This window comes from Ranitomeya imitator, chromosome 1 (assembly GCF_032444005.1).
Source record: "Ranitomeya imitator isolate aRanImi1 chromosome 1, aRanImi1.pri, whole genome shotgun sequence".
NCBI lineage: Eukaryota > Metazoa > Chordata > Amphibia > Anura > Dendrobatidae > Ranitomeya > Ranitomeya imitator.
Window position 1 is genome coordinate 1,067,849,242 of NC_091282.1, and position 16,340 is coordinate 1,067,865,581.

The window sequence follows — 16,340 nt, forward strand, 5'->3', positions numbered from 1 at the left end:
ACTCTGCTGCCTGCCTTCTGCCACTGTATAATATTACTAGTCCGGTCACAGCACTACCTGTACAGCACTCTGCTGCCTGCCTTCTGCCATTGTATAATATTACTAGTCCGGTCACAGCGCTAACTGTACAGCACTCTGCTGCCTGCCTTCTGCCATTGTATAATATTACTAGTCTGGTCACAGCTCTACCTGTACAGCACTCTGCTGCCTGCCTTCTGCCATTGTATAATGTTACTATTCCGGTCACAGCACTACCTGTACAGCACTCTGCTGCCTGCCTTCTGCCATTGTATAATATTACTAGTCCGGTCACAGCACTACCTGTACAGCACTCTGCTGCCTGCCTTCTGCCATTGTATAATATTACTAGTCCGGTCACAGCTCTACCTGTACAGCACTCTGCTGCCTGCCTTCTGCCATTGTATAATATTACTAGTCCGGTCACAGCGCTACCTGTACAGCACTCTGCTGCCTGCCTTCTGCCATTGTATAAATACAGCGCTACCTGTTCTATACCTCATACACCAAGTACGTGACTGCACTAGTCTTCCCGCCTTCTCAGGCGTAGTTGTCGTCATGGTGACCATAGTAGCACGTGGTGCGGTGTCTGTGGCGCCCCTCCTTCTCAGGTAAGACGTTACATGTGACAGAGAGGGCGTGACATCGGCGTGATGAACACAACTAACCGCACTCACGGATTGGCTAACAGCGAGAGTCTGCCTAGGCTCACTCCATGCCGCTGTCCAATAAAAACCTCTACCGCTCCAGTGACGTAGTAGCGCGTAGCATTGAGCAGCCAATCGGAGCTGAGGAAAACGATCGCTCGGTGTTTGCGTGACAGCTGGGACTTCTCTGTCCCGGTGCTGAGGAGAGGAAGACTTGAACATATAAAGAGTCCGGTGTGCTGTGCGCTGTCAGACGGCGGTGACCTGGGAGAGGTGAGCGCCCTGCGTGTGTGGTGACCGCGGTGACTGAAAGCATCACTAATGGAGATAGATGGAGCTGTGTGTGACGGCACAGATAGTGCTGCAGACGGCATCTAATACTGTCCGTACATTACATGTGTGTACAGGTTGTGCTGCTTGTCCATCACGGCCACTAATTTGCCTATACCTGCTGTATACTTTCAGTCAATCTCATACACCTGATGATACCGGTGTACTTATTTTGAAAATCCATGTGATAATGGCTGTACAATTAATTTTACACGTTTTGCCGCCTGACACTAAATAATCAGTTTATGGGTCCAGTTATGTGTCTTATAAAGGTTGGCGTTAATGACGCTATTGAAGCCTTTCTGAAATAGATTTGTAAAGTGAATACTCCAGCCTCATCAGGTGTAAGCGGGCGATGTAGTAATGTTTTGTAAAGTGAGTACTCCAGCCTCATCAGGTGTAAGCGGGCGATGTAGTAATGTTTTGTAAAGTGAGTACTCCAGCCTCATCAGGTGTAAGTGGGCGATGTAGTAATGTTTTGTAAAGTGAGTACTCCAGCCTCATCAGGTGTAAGCGGGCGATGTAGTAATGTTTTGTAAAGTGAGTACTCCAGCCTCATCAGGTGTAAGTGGGCGATGTAGTAATGTTTTGTAAAGTGAGTACTCCAGCCTCATCAGGTGTAAGCGGGCGATGTAGTCATGTTTGTGTCCTGACATCTGGAGAGTCTTCTATTGCAGGTTCCCTGCCATCCTCCATGTACCAGGGGTCAGACATGGCTTCTAACGACAGTGTCCTTAGCTCCGCGTATCTGGCTGTGGAATACATCGACTCTCTGCTCCCAGACAACCCTCTGCAGGAGCCCTTTAAGCACGCCTGGACCTACATGCTGGACCACTACACCAAGTTCCAGATTGCCACCTGGGGGTCCCTCATCGTCCACGAGCTGATCTACTTCCTCTTCTGTTTACCCGCCTTTCTCTTTCAGTTCATGCCTTTTATGCAGAGGTTTAAAATCCAGCAGGTTTGTACTCTGCGCGTATTGTCTGTTATGTAGGGCGATGTGAAGCGAGCAGCCCAACGTAGGGACAGAGACCCTGATTCCAGTGTTGATTGCTGCAGTTTGTTTTATCTGCTGGAGATCTATTTCTGAATGCTGGGCTGGGTATAACCCCACCCACTCCACTGATTGGCAGCTTTTTTGTGTTCACTGTGCATAGGCAGAAAGCTGCCAATCAGTGGTGGGGGCGGGGTTATAAGAAGGACTACATGGCAGCAGGCTCACTAGTCCTTTAGTGATAATCTCCTGCTCATAAGTCATTTAATCAAAACCACAGCAAGCAGCCGAGTAAGTGACAGATCGCTGGAATCAGGGTGTCTGCTCCTACGTTATGCATTACATTAGGTAGCAAAAACTTGCTTTTTTAAGGGATATTCTCAATTTAGACACAAAATATGCCATAAGTGTCTGGTATATGTGGATCCCACCTTTGGAATTTGAAACCGGCAATAGGTTTCTTCTGGCCACTATATGCGACCAAGGTGGCTGCCCTTGCTTGACTGTTTCCATAACCTATTAATTTTCCATCTAGATTAAAGTAGCACCCATCCCATGAACATTTTTATCTTAATACATTGCAGGCATCATATTATATGAAACTGAACTTACAATTGCTCATTTTGCCTTTCTACCCAGCTAATTCTTCTCTTTTCCATTAGGTCTATGACATCACGTGATTAAAAGCTGACTAGCTGAATCCTTCTAAGCTCTATGTAGAAATAGGAAGTCAGTTTCCTTGTATGAGTCATAAGTCACTGCAAAAGTCCCGGGGGGGGGGGGCAGCTGAGTCAGAAGTTTAAGAGGGGAATGATTTCTGCAGGGACAAGAGACTTCCTGTTTCTACATAGAGCAAAGAAAGGGGTTCACATTACGTTATATGCAGTCCGTTAGACGGACTGCGTTACACCGCAGCATAACGTGGTGTAACGCAGTCCATTAACGCTGCCATTAAGCCCTATTTTGGGCGCATCGCTAGCGCACGCCCAAAATGTGCATGCACTAGCGATGTGCCGTCATTGAGTGACGGACCCTGGGACCGGGCTGCAGCGTTTACGGGTCTGTCACCGCTAGCACAGAGCATGTGCTAGCTGTATCTGCGCTAGCGCGCTAGCATGTCGGCACTTGCGTTAACGCATGTGTTGAACGGGCTGCTTTAACGTGATGTAAACCTAGCCTTAGCTGGGTAGAAAGGAAAAATGAGCAATTGTAAGTACACAGTGCCATATAATATGATGACTGTAATATATTAAGAGGATAAAACACTTTGATGGGTGGAGGAGGAGGAGGGCTTCTTTAAAGGGAACCTCTCACCAGGTTTGGCTGAGACGAGTTGCAGCCACCGCCTTTCAGGGATTATCTACATTATTCTATAACGCTGTAGATAAGGCCCCGATCTGACCTGGAAGAGAAGGAAATAAGTTTTATTCTACTCGCCCGCGGCCGATCCGGTCCGATGGGTGTCGCTGGTCATGGTCCGTTTTTTTGTCTGCTGTGATGGTGCAATAAGAGGCGAACAAAACATTATCTACCTCACAATGGTATATAAAAAAAAAAATTAGCTCAGGGCAAACAATAAGGCTATGTGCACACGTTGCGGATTTGGCTGCGGATTGGCCGCTGCGGATTCACAGCAGTTTTCCCTGCGTTTACAGCACCATGTAAACCTATGGAAACAGAATCCGCAGTGCACATGATCCGGAAAAAAACTGAGTGGAAACGCTGCGTTGTTTATTCCGCAGCATGTCAATTCTTTGTGTGGATTCCGCAGCGGTTTACACCTGCTCCATAATAGGAATCCGCAAAAAAAACGCGATAATTCCGCAGGTAGTCCGCAGTGCGGTTTACCTGCGGATTTACCAAAATCAGTCTGTAAAAATCCGCACCACTTTCCGCAATGTGTGCATGTGGCCTTAGCCTTCACCCAGCCCCAGATCCCAAAAAATTAAAACTCTTCCGGTCTTGGAAAATGGCGACATAATCAAAATGTTGCTTCTTTCACATCTCCGAATTTTGCTTTCACCATAAAAAATAACCCTGTACATGTTTGGCATCTACGTACTCCTTACTGACCTGGGGAGTCCTATTGCCAGGTCTGTTTTACCGTGTAGTGAACGGGGTAAATTAAAAGGGGGGGAAAAAAACAATTGTGACATTGCACTTTTTTTGCGATTTGAACGCACTTGGAATTTTTGTTGCCCGCTTTCCAGCGCTTCACATAACATAACGAATAGTGTTATTGAAAAGAACAACTCATCCCGCAAAAAAGTCCTCAAATGGCTATGGGGTCGGAAAAATTAAAAAAAAGTTCTGACTCTTGGAATAAGGGAAGGAAAAAACAAAAGGGCAAAAAAAAACTGAAAAATTGCAAGATCATGAATGGGTTAATATAGACCATCAATTTAAAAGTGTCAGAAAACCTAATAGAGATCCATATTGCTCTGCTTGTGTTACAGGATAGGCCGGAAACCTGGGAAGGCCAATGGAGGTGCTTTAAAATGCTCCTCTTCAACCATTTCTGCATTCAGCTGCCATTGATCTGTGGGACATACTACTTCACTGAATTTTTTAACATTCCATATGACTGGGATAACATGCCTAGATGGTAAGTGTCGGGACTAAGAAACAATAAATCTAAAATATTCAATATTCTAGTTTGTATGTCATAGATGGCTACAATGCAAAGTCCATGTCAAACCAAGCAACTTTGCAACATACCCTAACCATTCTCATGAATGAAGGTTTTTTTTTTTTTTTTTTTTAAATTCTCTAGTTTACTGCTCGTTACCAATGGTTACCGACCACCTCTCAAATCTATCAGAGCTGGCTGCTCTCCGAGACAAGGAGCGCAGTGCTCACAAGCTCTTTGCTATGTAGCTTGCAAGCCCTGCTCTGAAACTGCCTGGGTCACTGTACCAGCCAACTTCTGCGCTCGTCTGTTACAGCATTGGAGAGCCCACTGCTCAGCCAGCCACTGGCCAAACCTACAGTCACGAGCGGCACATTGCCCCCAGCAAACACGAAGTCGGGAGGCTGAAGTGCGGAGCGCTCCTGAATCCCTATGCTGAGACAAACCCGTATCGCCTCCTTACCAATGTTGTCTTTTCTTGTAGGTATACACTATGTGCGCAGTGTTTTGGCTGTGCAGTCATTGAAGACGCCTGGCATTATTTCCTGCATCGTCTCCTGCACCATAAGAGCATTTACAAGCATATCCACAAAGTACATCATGAGTTTGCAGTAAGTTCAGAGTCTGCCTACAGCGCAGGGCTGTACTGAACTCTTAAAGGGAATCTGTCAGCAGGTGTTTGCTACCTCATCTGAGAGCTGCCTGATGTAGGCAAAGAAAAGCTGAATCCAAAAAGGTCTCAGATTACTGGGTAAAGATTTAGACTTCGATTTAGAACTGTAGCAGAGCTGAGGAAGCTGACCCAGCCCACACCACAGCTGACCCCGCCCATACCACAGCTGACCCCGCCCACACCAGTCTCTGTATATACAATGTCCATAGACAGTTGGCTGCCCATCACAGAAGGGGCGTGTTGGACTAGCATAAGCTGTGCTGCTGTGTCCCAGCAATGATCCGCTTCTGCTGCTAAAAGAATTGCAAACAAAAGAAGGAGAGAGGCATTGCTGAAACCTGTGTTTTAACCCCTAACTCATGATGTATTGAGATTCCATAGCAAAAGCCTGCTGACAGATTCCATTTAATCTCACCCCATTTAGGCCATTGTTCTTCAGCACTCTGTGTTAGTAGTATATATTTTTACAAGCGTTTCTGGGAGCAGCCTTTAATTCACAATAATTTGTACTTGTGTTTGTTTTTTTTTTGTTTTTTTTTTTGTTTTTTTTCTTCAATTCCTATATGGAAGAATGCCAAACCCATAGCGCGCTACGTGACCAGAAGCGCGGTCCTTTGTCTGTAATGTGGTGTACATCTCACTATTGACTTTAGGCCGTGATGCCATGTGGCGTCCTAAAATCTGCTGAGTTTAACAGTTATAATCTTCATTTTTTATAACAGTTCAAGCAAAGTAAATTTTAAGGGCTCTTCCGATCTCCAAGATCCTATCACAATGTAATAATATTAGCAGATACTTCCAATTAGAAATGTAGTATAGGGGTTTTTCTATTATTATTATCTATGTCCCCTTCCTCATGTGCAGGTGTTGTAGGACCTTAGGTATCCATGGTTACTATCAGTAGCAATTAGCTAACTAACTGTCACTTCATCAGTGGACATAACCATGGATACCAAAGGTCCTGCAATGCCTGCACATGAGGAAAGGGACATAACGAATCAAAAAACTGTACTATATTTCTAATTGGAGTTGTTTGCTAATATTATTATTATTACTACTACATATTGGGAAGGATCTTGGAGATGGGAATACCCCTTCCATTTCATGAAAACTCGTGCGAATTTACTGTGAACTGTGAGGTTTTTTTCCCTATGGGCTTTTATGGAGAGCCTTCAAAAATTCATGTAAAAAATTTAGCTTTATTTTTGGACTAAAAAAGCTGAAAATAAACACTGCAGTAGTGACACATCAGCAAAGGGGAATACACTGAAAAAATTGAGTATTTTTTGCTCAAAGGGAAATGTTCTATCTGAACCCATGAAATGTACATGTCCAAAAAAATGTGTGTGAAGCCAGAATTAAGATAATGTGTTTGCCCACAAAATCCTCCATACAGCTCTGTAGATCCAGTTCTGTGTTTGCTGACGCGCTTCCTCCGTGTCCCACAGTCCCCATTTGGCATGCAGGCGGAGTATGCTCACCCTTATGAAACCCTCATTTTGGGAGCTGGATTCTTCATTGGCATTCTGGTCTTCTGCAATCACGTCATTCTCCTGTGGGCCTGGGTTATTGTCAGACTGATGGAAACCATAGATGTTCACAGGTAAGCAGCCTTTCCACTTATCTTGTGACGTGTAACCAGTGTGTCAAACAAGGAAGAGAAAAGAAGGTTCCAGCATCCATAAGAAGTGCAAAGTTCAGTGGCCATCCATATCCACAGAGGAGGCCTTTCTCCAGTGCTGTGTGTAGGCTGATGCCTGGGAACAACGTTTATTTGCACTTTGTCATGGATGCTGGTGAGCTTGTGTTCTTCTTCCTATGTGTGTATGTATGTATGTATGTATATATATATATATATATATATATATATATATATATATATATATATATATATATATATATATATATAATTTTTTTTTTTTTTTTTTCTTGTAGCTGTCTAACATCTTGCTGTACAAGTTATGTGGTCCATGTAATTGCTAATAATGTTCCCTCTCAGACTTTCATTGGGTGTCCTGCCCTTCCAATATCATTGGAATCACCCATTCCTCTAATGAGCTGCCAGACATCAGGATTTTAACTTACTACCTAAAATAAAATATGTGTTAAAGGGAACCTGTCACGTTGTACATGAATTCCGGTCTTTGGGCACCATGGTATAGAAGATCGGTCTGTTAATAACTCTATTTACCTGCAGATTTGCACCTCTCGGTGTATACTGAGCGGTGGCTGTAGCCGATCCCCCAGCACTGACAGACAGGCGGTGACAGACAGTGTGCTGACGCCACCCCTATGGCGGAAACCCTAATGCTGCCGTGTTCCTTTCTTCCCAGTAGCGGAGCGCTCAGTGCTGACGCCTCACAGTGTCAGAATGCTATTAACACTATATCTGCAGGTTAATAGTGTTATTTTACATGACTGGTTCCACTTTAAACCTCATTCAGATGTCAGTGTGACCTGCTCTGTAGATGAACCGTGAGACATGGACTTCCCATGGTCTCCCAACCTGAATTTGGCAGCCAAGTATTTTCTTATGAAGGTGTCAAGTTCAGGTCATGAGAACCGTGGCCAGTCCGCACATCATGGTCCGTACGCAGATGATCGTGGTCCGTACGCAGATGATCGTGGTCCGTACGCAGATGATCGTGGCCCGTACACAGATGATCGTGGCCCGTACACAGATGATCATGGTCCGTACACAGATCCTGTTACCTGGGCATCTGGATGAGGCTGTAGACTGCAAGATCACTGACACAATCATTCCTAGGGACCCTCGTTCACCATAAGTTTGCAGTGTAAATGATCCTTTAGATCCCCAGTCACACGTGGCCAATTCTAAGTCTTTTTACATGGGTAGAATTTTTGTCCCACAACGATCTGACCATTGACCAAGGTGTAAGTCGATTTCCGCTCATTTAACCCCTTCATGACCCAGCCTATTTTGACCTTAATGACCTGGCCGTTTTTTGCAATTCTGACCAGTGTCCCTTTATGAGGTAATAACTCAGGAACGCTTCAACGGATCCTAGCGGTTCTGAGATTGTTTTTTCGTGACATATTGGGCTTCATGTTAGTGGTAAATTTAGGTCAATAAATTCTGCGTTTATTTGTGATAAAAACGGAAATTTGGCGAAAATTTTGAAAATTTCGCAATTTTCACATTTTGAATTTTTATTCTGTTAAACCAGAGAGTTATGTGACACAAAATAGTTAATAAATAACATTTCCCACATGTCTACTTTACACCAGCACAATTTTGGAAACAAAATTTTTTTTTGCTAGGAAGTTATAAGAGTTAAAATTTGACCAGCGATTTCTCATTTTTACAACGAAATTTACAAAACCATTTTTTTTAGGGACCACCTCACATTTGAAGTCAGTTTGAGGGGTCTATATGGCTGAAAATACCCAAAAGTGACACCATTCTAAAAAATGCACCCCTCAAGGTGCTCAAAACCACATTCAAGAAGTTTTTTAACCCTTCAGGTGCTTCACAGCAGCAGAAGCAACATGGAAGGAAAAAATGAACATTTAACTTTTTAGTCACAAAAATTATCTTTTAGCAACATTTTTTTTATTTTCCCAATGGTACAAGGAGAAACTGAACCACGAAAGTTGTTGTCCAATTTGTCCTGAGTACGCTGATACCTCATATGTGGGGGTAAACCACTGTTTGGGCGCACGGCAGGGCTTGGAAGGGAAGGAGCGCCATTTGACTTTTTGAATGAAAAATTGGCTCCACTCTTTAGCGGACACCATGTCACGTTTGGAGAGCCCCCGTGTGCCTAAAAATTGGAGCTCCCCCACACGTGACCCCATTTTGGAAACTAGACGCCCCAAGGAACTTATCTAGATGCATAGTGAGAACTTTAAACCCTCAGGTGCTTCACAAATTGATCTGTAAAAATGAAAAAGTACTTTTTTTTTCACAAAAAAATTCTTTTCGCCTCAATTTTTCATTTTCACATGGGCAATAGGATAAAATGAATCCTAAAATTTGTTGGGCAATTTCTCCCGAGTACGCCGATACCTCATATGTGGGGGTAAACCACTGTTTGGGCACACGGCAGGGCTCGGAAGGGAAGGCGCGCCATTTGACTTTTTGAATGGAAAATTAGCTCCAATTGTTAGCGGACACCATGTCGCGTTTAGAGAGCCCCTGTGTGCCTATGCATTGGAGCTCCCCCACAAGTGACCCCATTTTGGAAACTAGACCCCCCAAGGAACTTATCTAGATGCATATTGAGCACTTTAAACCCCCAGGTGCTTCACAGAAGTTTATAATGCAGAGCCATGAAAATAAAAAATAATTTTTCTTTCCTCAAAAATGATTTTTAGCCTGGAATTTCCTATTTTGCCAAGGGTAATAGGAGAAATTGGACCGCAAATGTTGTTGTCCAGTTTGTCCTGAGTACGCAGATACCCCATATGTGGGGGTATACCACTGTTTGGGCGCACGGCAGGGCTCGGAAGGGAAGGCACGCCAATTGGCTTTTTAAATGGAAAATTAGCTCCAATCATTAGCGGACACCATGTCACGTTTGGAGAGCCCCTGTGTGCCTAAACATTGGAGATCCCCCACATATGACCCCATTTTGGAAACTAGACCCCCAAAGGAACTAATCTAGATGTGTGGTGAGGACTTTGAACTTCCAAGTGCTTCACAGAAGTTTATAACGCAGAGCCATGAAAATAAAATAAAAATTTTATTTTCTCTAAAATGATTTTTTAGCCTGCAATTTATTATTTTCCCAAGGGTAAAAGGAGAAATTTGACCCCAAAAGTTGTTGTACAGTTTCTCCTGAGTACGCTGATACCCCATATGTGGGGGTAAACCACAGTTTGGGCACGTCGGGGCTCGGAAGTCAAGTAGTGACATTTTGAAATGCAGACTTTGATGGAATGCTCTGCGGGCGTTACGTTGCGTTTGCAGAGCCCCTGATGTGGCTAAACAGTAGAAACCCCCCACAAGTGACCCCATTTTAGAAACTAGACCCCGAAAGGAACTTATCTAGATGTGAGGTGAGCACTTTGAACCCCCAAGTGCTTCACAGAAGTTTATAACACAGAGCAGTGAAAATAATAAATACGTTTTCTTTCCTCAAAAATAATTTTTTAGCCCAGAATTTTTTATTTTCCCAAGGGTTACAGGAGAAATTGGACCCCAAAAGTTGTTGTCCAGTTTCTCCTGAGTACGCTGATACCCCATATGTGGGGGTAAACCACTGTTTGGGCACACGTCGGGGCTCAGAAGGGAAGTAGTGACTTTTGAAATGCAGACTTTGATGGAATGGTCTGCGGGCGTCACGTTGCGTTTGCAGAGCCCCTGGTGTGCCTAAACAGTAGAAACCCCCCACAAGTGACCCCATTTTGGAAACTAGACCCCCCAAGGAACTTATCTAGATATGTGGTGAGCACTTTGAACCCCCAAGTGCTTCACAGAAGTTTACAACGCAGAGCCGTGAAAATAAAAAATCATTTTTCTTTCCTCAAAAATGATGTTTTAGCAAGCAATTTTTTATTTTCTCAAGGGTAACAGGAGAAATTGGACCCCAGTAATTGTTGCCCAGTTTGTCCTGAGTACGCTGATACCCCATATGTGGGGGTAAACCACTGTTTGGGCACATGTCGGGGCTCGGAAGTCAAGTAGTGACGTTTTGAAATGCAGACTTTGATGGAATGGTCTGCGGGCGTCACGTTGCGTTTGCAGAGCCCCTGGTGTGCCTAAACAGTAGAAACCCCCCACAAGTGACCCCATTTTGGAAACTAGACCCCCCAAGGAACTTATCTAGATATGTGGTGAGCACTTTGAACCCCCAAGTGCTTCACAGACGTTTACAACGCAGAGCCGTGAAAATAAAAAATCATTTTTCTTTCCTCAAAAATGATGTTTTAGCAAGCAATTTTTTATTTTCTCAAGGGTAACAGGAGAAATTGGACCCCAGTAATTGTTGCCCAGTTTGTCCTGAGTACACTGATACCCCATATGTGGGGGTAAACCACTGTTTGGGCACACGTCGGGGCTCGGAAGGGAAGGAGCACCATTTGACTTTTTGAATAAAAGACTGGCTGGAATCAATGGTGGCGCCATGTTGCGTTTGGAGACCCCCTGATGTGCCTAAACAGTGGAAACCCCTCAATTCTAACGCCAACACACCCCTAACCCTTATCCCAACTGTAGCCGTAACCCTAACCACAACCCTAACCGCAACACACCCCTAACCACAACCCTAACCCCAACACACCCCTAACCCTAACCACAACCCTAATTCCAACCCAACCCTAACCCTAAGGCTATGTACACACGTTGCGGATTCGTGTGAGATTTTTCCGCACCATTTTTGAAAAATCCGCGGGTAAAAGGCACTGCGTTTTACCTGCGGATTTACTGCGGATTTCACCTGCGGATTCCTATTGAGGAATAGGTGTAAAACGCTGCGGAATCCGCACAAAGAATTGACGTGCTGCGGAAAATACAACGCAGCGTTTCCGTGCGGTATTTTCCGCACCATGGGCACAGCGGATTTGGTTTTCCATAGGTTTACATGGTACTGTAAACCTGATGGAACACTGCTGCGGATCCGCAGCGGCCAATCCGCTGCGGATCCGCAGCCAAATCCGCACCGTGTGCACATAGCCTAATTCTAAAGGTATGTGCACACGCTTCGGAAAACGCTGCGGATCCGCAGCAGTTTCCCATGAGTTTACATTTCAATGTAAACCTATGGGAAACAAAAATCGCTGTACACATGCTGCGGAAAAACTGCACGGAAACGCAGCGGTTTACATTCCGCAGCATGTCACTTTCTGCGGATTCCACAGCGGTTTTACAACTGCTCCAATAGAAAATCGCAGTTGTAAAACCGCAGTGAAATGCGCAGAAAAACCGCGGTAAATCTGCCATAAATCCGCAGCGGTTTAGCACTGCGGATTTATCAAATCCGCTGCGGAAAAATCCGCAGAGGACCAGAATACGTGTGCACATACCGAAACCCTACCCCTAACCCTACCCCTAACCCTATCCCTAACCCTACCCCTAGTTCTAACTCCAACCTTAGTGAAAAAAAAAAAAAATTCTTTATTTTATTATTGTCCCTATCTATGGGGGACAAATGGGGGGGGTCATTTACTGTTTTTTTATTTTGACCACTGTGATAGATTATATCACAGTGATCAAAATTCACATTGGAACGAATCTGCCGGCCGGCAGATTCGGCGGGCGCACTGCGCATGCGCCCGCCATTTTGGAACATGGCGGCGCTCGGGGAAGAAGACGGACGGACCCCGCCAGGATCGGTAAGTATAAGGGGGGGAGATCAGGGCACAGGGGGGGGAGATCAGGGCACGGGGGGGCGTCGGAGCACGGGGGGGGAGGGATCGGAGCATGGGGGAGAGTGATCGGTGTGCGGGCGGGTGGATCGGTGTGCAGGGGGGGTGGATCGGTGTGCAGGGGGGGTGGTTCGGAGCACGGGGGGGGATCGGAGTGCGGGGGGGTTTGATTGGAGCACGGGGGGGTGTGATTGGAGCACGGGGGGAGCGGACAGGAGGACGGGGGAGCGGAGCACAGGACGGAGGGGAGCGGGCCACAGATCGGGGGGCTGGGGGGGCGATCGGTGGGGTGGGGTGGGGGCACATTAGTATTTCCAGCCATGGCCGATGATATTGCAGCATCGGCCATGGCTGGATTGTAATATTTCACCATTTTTTTAGGTGAAATATTACAAATCGCTCTGATTGGCAGTTTCACTTTCAACAGCCAATCAGAGCGATCGTAGCCACGAGGGGGTGAAGCCACCCCCCCTGGGCTAAACTACCACTCCCCCTGTCCCTGCAGATCGGGTGAAATGGGAGTTAACCCTTTCACCCGATCTGCAGGGACGCGATCTTTCTGTGACACAGCATATGCGTCACAGGTCGGATTGGCACCGACTTTCATGACGCATAAGCTGTGTCACAGGTCGGGAAGGGGTTAATACCATTTAATGGAAGGGTTTTGTGCTAATGATCATTGATAAGAAAGCCTTTAGTTTATTGTAGGCATTACATACTCTGTAACCAGGGTGGCTACACTACCACCAATTATGGCTTTTTTTTTTTTTTTAAATCAGATTTTTTTTTTTCTTGACAGTAGTCAAGTTGACAAACAGACTCAATTGTGCCAAAAAGGAGAATAAACATGTTTGCAAAAAGTTTTTGAAACAGTCTCCCAGATGGCTTTTAGTTCACCATAAAAGATGAGACTAGCAATAATTAAGTGATTGTTCTCTTACTGAATCATTCATTTAAGTACTTATTACCCCACATAAAAGGCCTTTAAAATTAAGCCATAATAATCCACTCCAAAACTGGCTAATGGTAACTAATGTAGCGAGTGATGAGCGAATGTCCTTGAATAAGGTGTTATCTCAGCATGCTCATGTGCTCATCTGCGTCTGCATGTCTCATGGCTGTTCACATCTAACAAACAGACAATCCCTGCATGTGTTGTAGCCTTCAAACAGTTGCGAGAAATGCAGCCGCGGGGAATTGAGCATATTTTTTGAGCACGCCGAAGACACTAGTTTAGCACCCGAGCATGCTCAGATAACACCTTATCCAAGCAGGTTCTCTCATCACCATTTGTGACCTATAGAACCAATCAAAGCTCAGCTTTATTGCTTGAGATGCTTTGGAAAACTATAAGCTTCCCTCTGGTTGCTCTAAGTCTTAGTAGTAGACTAGTTTTGAGAACTGAGGCCCAATGTGTTCCCCAGAAATCCTCCTTGCCAGTTAGTATTATCGCAGTGGCCATGAAATCGTTGTGCCTGTAGCCGTCTTATGATTGTGTAGGCTTTTGTTCTATGTATTGGGTTGTAATTCCGCTCTGTTTTCTCTCCCAGTGGGTACGACATTCCCTTGAATCCTCTGCATCTCGTCCCCTTCTATGCCGGGGCACGCTTCCATGATTTCCATCACATGAACTTCGTAGGTAACTACGCATCGACCTTTACATGGTGGGACAAACTCTTCAACACCGATTCTCAGTACATCAGCTATAGACATAAAGTGAAGACAGAGGACGGGAAGAAGATGAAATAATTCATTTCCTAACATGACTGCTTAATTCTCCATCATATGGATCGCGAATTGCTCTTAATGAAATCCACAATGTGTCGCAGGTGGAGTCCACACTGATTTGTATGGAGCGTGCGGGACACACAAGCACCAAGTGGGAATCGGCCACACATCCTCTTACAGCCGCCATTGTACGAATGCCGCGCTGGGCCTTACAGTCAGACTGAGAACCTTAATACGCAGCCCTCTACCCGCTCAGCCGGCTGCCACTCACGGACTGTCGGAAGATACAAGAACTGCAAGAATATTCCGCTTTAGTCACCTTCATCCACATCATGATTGACTTTCCACTTTGTGAAATGTTCCGTTTTTATATTTCTACATGGCGCATATTTTAATTATTTAACTCTTTCATTCCCAACCTCAACTAAAGACGGCATCTTCAGTTGTGGTATCGAAAATGTGGTGATGTCTGTTGGCGAGGTACAATTGCCACCACTAATTCATGTACGCAATTATTCTGGTCAGCGTTTCTCATGGTAAGGGCTCATTCACACCTCCGTTTGTTTGTTTTTTTACGTAAGCGAAAAAAGGGCAGAATTTCATCAGCGACTAATCCAATTTTTATCAGGTTTTTCTCACAAGTAGGAAAAAGTTTCACCACTTTCCGCACTCGGATGGTTTCTGAGTGTTCTTCAGGATTTTTTGTTTTTATGGACCCATAGACTTGCATTGCAGATTTTGATCCTACCTCTGGATCAAGTTCGGACATGTCTCAGCCATTTTGCATGGAACAACTGTTCTGTGAAAAAATCACAGACATGTGACTGACCCCCATTCGCCATATAGGTACAATCTGTGAAAAACACGGATAGCACCCGGACAGTAGAGATTGGCTTGTGAGTAAGACCTTGGCCAGATCGGTGTGGCACAGCAGGACTAGGTCTGTGCGTCCAGAAAAGATCACACTGCAAAGAATAAATGTGTAAAGAGTTATTGCATTTTGCACTTTATGAATTGAGACCTTTTCCTTTATTGTGGTGCATATTCAGATATATAGTAATACGTTTGGGAAAATTACTACTCAATCATGTATCTACTGCCATGGGAGACTACGGTGGTCAGGTTAAGGAAATCTGCAGCGGATTCCATAAATCTTCACCCACAACAGTAGTGCTGTAATACGCCACAGATCTTCTGGATGTATCCTATGTAAATGTGTCAGTAGCGCTGACATTGAAGTGGTGCCTCATGGCAGTTGTCTAGTCTTCTACAAGCAAAGCTTCTCTATTGCATGGTGAAAACTTCCCCAGATTCCTGGTATATTTGGTTGGCATGACATGTGTAAGGGTACCGTCACACTGAAACGACGCTGCACCGATACAACAACGATGTCGATCGCTGCAGCGTCGCTGTTTGGTCGCTGGAGAGCTGTCACACAGACAGCTCTCCAGCGACTAACGATCCCGAAGTCCCCTGGTAACCAGGGTACAGGGGCGTAGCTAGAGCTTTTGCCGCCCGGGGCTGCTCCCGAGTTTGGCGCCCCCCCTCCCTCCCCCTCAATACACACAAAGGTTACCAAAAATAGGGCAACACACATGATAGGGTCTGCAAAAAAAAAAAACAAGTTCTGCTTACCTGACCGCGCTCCTGCTCTCTCCACGCAGCTGAAGCGTGCACTCGCCGGCGACTGACAATGACGTCAGAAGCCGTCGACGTGTGCGCTGCGGCCGACTTCAGCTGCCAGCCTCCAAATGGCTGGTGGCTGTTGTTAACTATTGACGTACGGGCGCGGGCCCGCACGTCAATAGCGTTAAACAGCTGCAGCGCCGGCCGCGGTTTTAGAGGGCCCCGGGCGAAAGAGTCTCAGTGGGCTCCCCCTTTAACACATAGCATGATTCATGATGCAGATACAGCAGAGAAATATAGCATAGCCACATAGCATATAACACAGCCCACGTAGCATATAGCACAGCCACGTAGTGTATAACACAG

General features: G+C 45.3%; 1 protein-coding gene across 1 annotated transcript; it reads left to right on the forward strand.

Moving 5' to 3' along the window:
- The first annotated feature begins 810 nt into the window (after window positions 1-810).
- Window positions 811-15,358, forward strand: MSMO1 (methylsterol monooxygenase 1). Its single transcript, XM_069744184.1, has 6 exons — window positions 811-938; window positions 1,673-1,956; window positions 4,446-4,594; window positions 5,103-5,229; window positions 6,740-6,894; window positions 14,171-15,358. The coding sequence occupies exons 2-6, from the start codon at window positions 1,690-1,692 to the stop codon at window positions 14,367-14,369; spliced, it is 897 nt and encodes a 298-aa protein (XP_069600285.1). The 5' UTR covers window positions 811-938; window positions 1,673-1,689; the 3' UTR covers window positions 14,370-15,358.
- The last annotated feature ends 982 nt before the right edge of the window (window positions 15,359-16,340 follow it).